The sequence below is a fragment of the Convolutriloba macropyga genome, chromosome 12 (assembly GCF_964194025.1).
Source record: "Convolutriloba macropyga chromosome 12, txConMacr16.3, whole genome shotgun sequence".
Classification (NCBI taxonomy): Eukaryota; Metazoa; Xenacoelomorpha; order Acoela; family Convolutidae; genus Convolutriloba; species Convolutriloba macropyga.
In genome coordinates, this window is record NC_134479.1 from 42,550,990 (window position 1) to 42,555,877 (window position 4,888).

Sequence of the window (4,888 nt, forward strand, 5' to 3'; positions counted from 1 at the left end):
GCTCAAGTGGAGCAGTTGATTCTCAGAGTGAGAAAATTGTAGTTGTTTAGTGAGTTATTTGCGAAAGAACATAGTTTGGCAGTTGCAGTGAGTGAAACTGCAACGTTTTTCAAAATTGTTGGTTGCGAAGATTATAAGTTTTTGGCCAGTAACATAGCTACTGGGAGGCAGAACTTATTTCAGTTATCGGTGAAAAGAAGTAGAGTGACGGATTTGTGGATACTTGCGGAGAGATTGATTGAATTGGTTTGATTTAGTGTGGATCATTAATTAGTTTTGATAGAAAAAATCCTTTTGATTGTTGAACTTACTCAATTAACTGTCTCTGGCTATAACATTACTTGTTGCTGGTATTACATATTTTGATTATTAATTCAATTATCTAGAGGGAAGTTTTCAAGCAGCCGAAAGAGCAACAATTTTTGGGGACAACACAGTACACTCCTTACAACAAGAGGAACTACCAAACAAATCTTTCGGAATTTTGATAGAGTTTTGGGCGCTAGCCAGTCCCCAGCTAGAAGCCTTCTAACGACAAAAATACAAAATTCTACAATAATAGATCGTATTATGCATCAATTTCACTAAGATCAAACGACAAAACTCAATCAAATGTTCAAATACAAGTTTCAGTCAACTTTGTACAGAAATTAGGACAATTAATAAACTAAACTCTACAGTCTTTAAAATCTTAAAAATCACGCCCGGCTTTCACCCATTCTCAGATTCTGTTCGTAGTATTTTCGATCAACGCTCATTCGCTTTTCAGAGTCCTCTAGAATTTGCCGAATAATTTTCTCAACAAACAAGCTCACTTGAAAGCTGCTGGTCGAAAGCTCATGTAGCCTAAAATGAGTTGTGTAATGTTGCGCAAGCCTGTAATACTCGTAGGGCAATTTTCGGAACTTTTCATCGGCAGAGGACCATGACTGCATTTCTTTTTGAACTTCCCTATAATCGTCGATGGCTTTTTGAGAAACGTTTCCGAGAGGCATTGTTAGTCCGAGCACTTCGTTCGCGTGCTGCTGGAACACATCTTTTGCACAATCGTGAGCCAGTTCGGAGTGAACCCAGTGGAAAAATTTGGATAGCTTGTCCTTGTTCTCAAACTCTCGGGAATCGCACAGTTCAATTTTGAGCCTAAAGATCAGACATTTAAATTTCAATATCCACCTTTAAATTAATACTGCCCTGGAATCAACGGAACGACACAATTGTGCCTGTAAATTAACTGGCAAAACTTAAGGCCCAGCTTTTGCCTTAAATGCAATTGACAAAAGCTTTCGCCGCAATGTGTTTGGCAACTTTGTATTTTTTGGACGATAAATTTGGATTTTTTAGCCATAACTTTTGGATGCTAAATGCATTCATTTAAAGCTTAAATGATTCACTGAATACGAAGTTAACTGAATGAACGTTAAAAGTATGCTTAGGCTTTATGCCCAGTGTAAACCTGAGGCGTTAAGGGTAGTTTTTAGATTAATTAAATCTCGTAGCGATATCAGTTGCATAACATACCGGCTGCATATTAGAGCCCAGTTAATACCTACTCTTTTCTCTCCACTGTTGCTATATGAAGTGGCAAGAAAAGTGGCGGAACATATGTTGCGCAAGTTGTGCAATCGCAACGAGTTGAAAAACATTAACCAGACGGATGTTATCGCCCCTTTCGAAGATAGTCGACAACTCAAATCGGCTTAGCCTCGAAGTTTGATTGCTTCTCGATAGTTAATAACGCGTGCTAATACTCAATCAGCAACTCACCTCATTGTTTCCCTCTGTTTAAACATCAATTTGAGGTATTCCCTGGAGTGGAATTTCCTCAGGACCAGACAGTCGTCATCCTGACTCAAGCAATTATCCTGCATTTGGTTCCTGTCCAGCAACCTGTAGGTGCCAGTCTGCTTCTGGCAATATGAGTCACCATCCCCTTCTGGATGCATGAGAATCACTTTGAACTTCAGACTTCTTCGTGGATCAATTTTGTAGCTCTTGATTTGAATTTTGACCTAAACATCCATCACAAAGGTTACTTCTAAGAAAATGTCGAAAGCTTGTATCACTTTGAAAAATAGTGAGCAAAACGTAGCCGGTTATCCCATAAAATTGGAATAACCGAACGCTTGAAATACGCCAAAACATGCAATTGAGCACGCAAATGAGTATTGAAACTTCAAATTTAGTGGACCCGCTATATATCCACAGCTGTCTCTTCCGGTCAGCTCGCCAAAGACAAAATAGTTTTCAGTGAAACATTGATCAACTAAACCCCACTTTTGCTGAATACCCTATTTCTCATTCTCAATACCGTATTTCTCGTTGTGGCGTTTCGTTAAGGAAAGTTACTCTGAAAAGAACGTCTACATATGGCAACTGTTCTGTGATTGCCATCTCTATAGAAATAAGTGGACAACATTTTAAAACTTGATGACTGGAACTAAACCATGAGACGGAAGTCGTGAATCCACAACAGCAACAATAGGTATCTTTAATATTGAGCTACTCACGTCAACGTATGCTCCAATCATATCCAATCCCAAGGGATACACAAGACAGCTCCAGATGACACCTTTGTGGCAGAACTCTGGTGACAGCACGAACTCACATACCCGATCACAAAGCACCTTCTCAGTACTCATTGTAAATGACACGATATTCAGCTTCGTGTCTCGATCGCAATCGGGGATATCTTCGTTTTGCACTCGGAACTTTGTCGGGATTTTCGGCGAGTTTCGAGAATGTGGATTTTTGAACCAATCCGGAACATCGTTCTCTAAAGTTGTCTTCGCATCAGATTTCTTAGCGTCATTGTTGCCATCAGGCTGATTTTCACCGTTATTCGTCTGCTTTGTATCCAGATTCTTATCGCTAGAACCGAATGCTGATTTAGGTTCTGCTTTTTCAGTACCTTCCTCAGGATCTGTTACCGGTTTCTGCGCCTCGCTTACATCATCAACGGTCGAGGATCCCTCTGTAGCCTTGACACCGTTTGCCGAACTTCCTTGTTTGGTATCTTTCAACTCGACCTCTTCACTAATTGTATGCAAACCCGACTCTTTAGCGCCAATTGATAACAGGTTCTGAAACTCAGCCGTAACGTTTGTGTACCCCGCTGGAACATTCCCTAATCCAGGGAAATTCTCAAGGGGCAGTACTGGTGGCAGAAGTGGGTATGGATTCACAGGAGTGGGCTGCAAAAAAGGGAAGCTTAACGGAAACGTATTCAAATAGGGTAATCCACTGACTGGCACTTGTCCTGGATGCGGTGGCACCAAATTTTGTTGTACGGGGTGATGTACAAGTGGCCCATTTGAGGTTACGTACCCGACCCCTGGCACCCGATATTCCATTGTCTGTGGAATAGTTATGTTTTCTACGAACGGAGATGGTTGCGGCACAGGTGTTGGTAATGACATCATAACACCACCTTGTTCCATCTGTTGCAGAGCCGCAAATTGATCCATCTGGTTTTGTTGCATCATTCCTGCATCCACTGGGACGTTGACTCCAATTCCGTGACCATACCCTGGTCCCTCATACACTCCTTGCATGACCTCTGGTGTATTGATGAGCTGTGGTGGAATAGTTTGTACGCTGTTAGGAAAAAACATCTGAGGAGCTATCGTCATTCCAGATATGGGTGGTCCATATGTTCCGAGCAACTGAATTTGAGTGTTTTCGACTTGTCTGTTCTCTAACGCAGGTCCAGCCATTCCAGTGTTTCTTACGGCGTTCGTATTGTCTGATTCCAGGTATGAGATTCGGTTACTTGAACCATAGGTGTCAGGTCGTTTTATCTCGCCATTGCAGTTGATAGAACATTTGTCAGCGTTTTCTGGATGATCCAATTGCATCAGACTTTTTGGACTCAAAGTTAGCAACGCAGCAAGACCCAGATCCCGAGGACTTACCTGTGCGGTTACTGGCGAAGGTTCATTCTCCGATTCACAACCAATTGACACCCTAACATCTTTGCTTTTGAGCTCTGGAGTCGAAACCCGACACACCTCAGGTCCCTGCAGATCGTCAACACTACCCATATTATCTTCAACCTTGCTAATATGCTGCGATTTGCTAGAGTCAATCGACTGATTAGCTGGTGTGCATGGTCTGGAATAGGTATGCTGGCTCTCATTTTGGAATTCTGACGAGACAGATCGAGGCATTCTATGTTTGTCTCCATCGATAATACTAACCCTATGTTCCGTACATTTCTGATAATTTTCACGTAGCTGCCGCTCAATATCGGTTTCTTCCTGGGCAATCGTGTGGTATTCTTCAACAATGTCGGTCATTTTTTTTTCACAAAATGCAAACGCAACCAATTATAAACACAACTAACTGAAAAAGAACAGACTTTAATGACTGTGGTAAATTATCGAAATCAAAGGATGCCACAAATTTTTACGTATTTAGCTAAGTAACAATTGGGATTAAAATAATCATTCTCACAAAACGTACTTAATATTCCGCCTCACCTTGGAAATGAATTTGAAATCAATTACGGGTTATTGATTCAAAATTTTCGAGTACGATTTTAGAAATGTAGAAACGAAAAACAATGACAGCGATAATTTTCTAGCCCAGTTTTATAGAACATTGGGTTTCATCTATAGGAGCTTTCGCTTAGATCTACGAATAGAACTTCGACGACCTTTAAACTCCCAGTGATTTTTCAAACGTTTGATTATTTCAGCATTCAGCGAAACGCTATAAATTGGCATGCAAATATGCATAATGATGTTCCTTTTATGTCAACAGTTGTATAGTCTGTCCCATAAAGTTGGAAATAAGCGAACGATCGAAAACGTCAACATGCAATTCAGCATCAATGTGGTCATTTAAATGTTACGTTTTTTCCATTAAGCGTTCATCCATCAATTTTTTC

General features: G+C 40.7%; 1 protein-coding gene across 1 annotated transcript; it reads right to left on the bottom strand.

Annotated features, from left to right (window-relative positions):
• Window positions 1-548: 548 nt before the first annotated feature.
• On the bottom strand, window positions 549-4,374 carry LOC142350232 (uncharacterized). The gene is made up of 3 exons (XM_075401995.1): window positions 2,508-4,374; window positions 1,765-2,009; window positions 549-1,140 (listed from the first exon to the last, which is right to left on the bottom strand). Exons 1-3 carry the CDS (start codon window positions 4,293-4,295, stop codon window positions 699-701), a joined length of 2,475 nt encoding a protein of 824 aa, XP_075258110.1. The 5' UTR covers window positions 4,296-4,374; the 3' UTR covers window positions 549-698.
• Window positions 4,375-4,888: the final 514 nt, after the last annotated feature.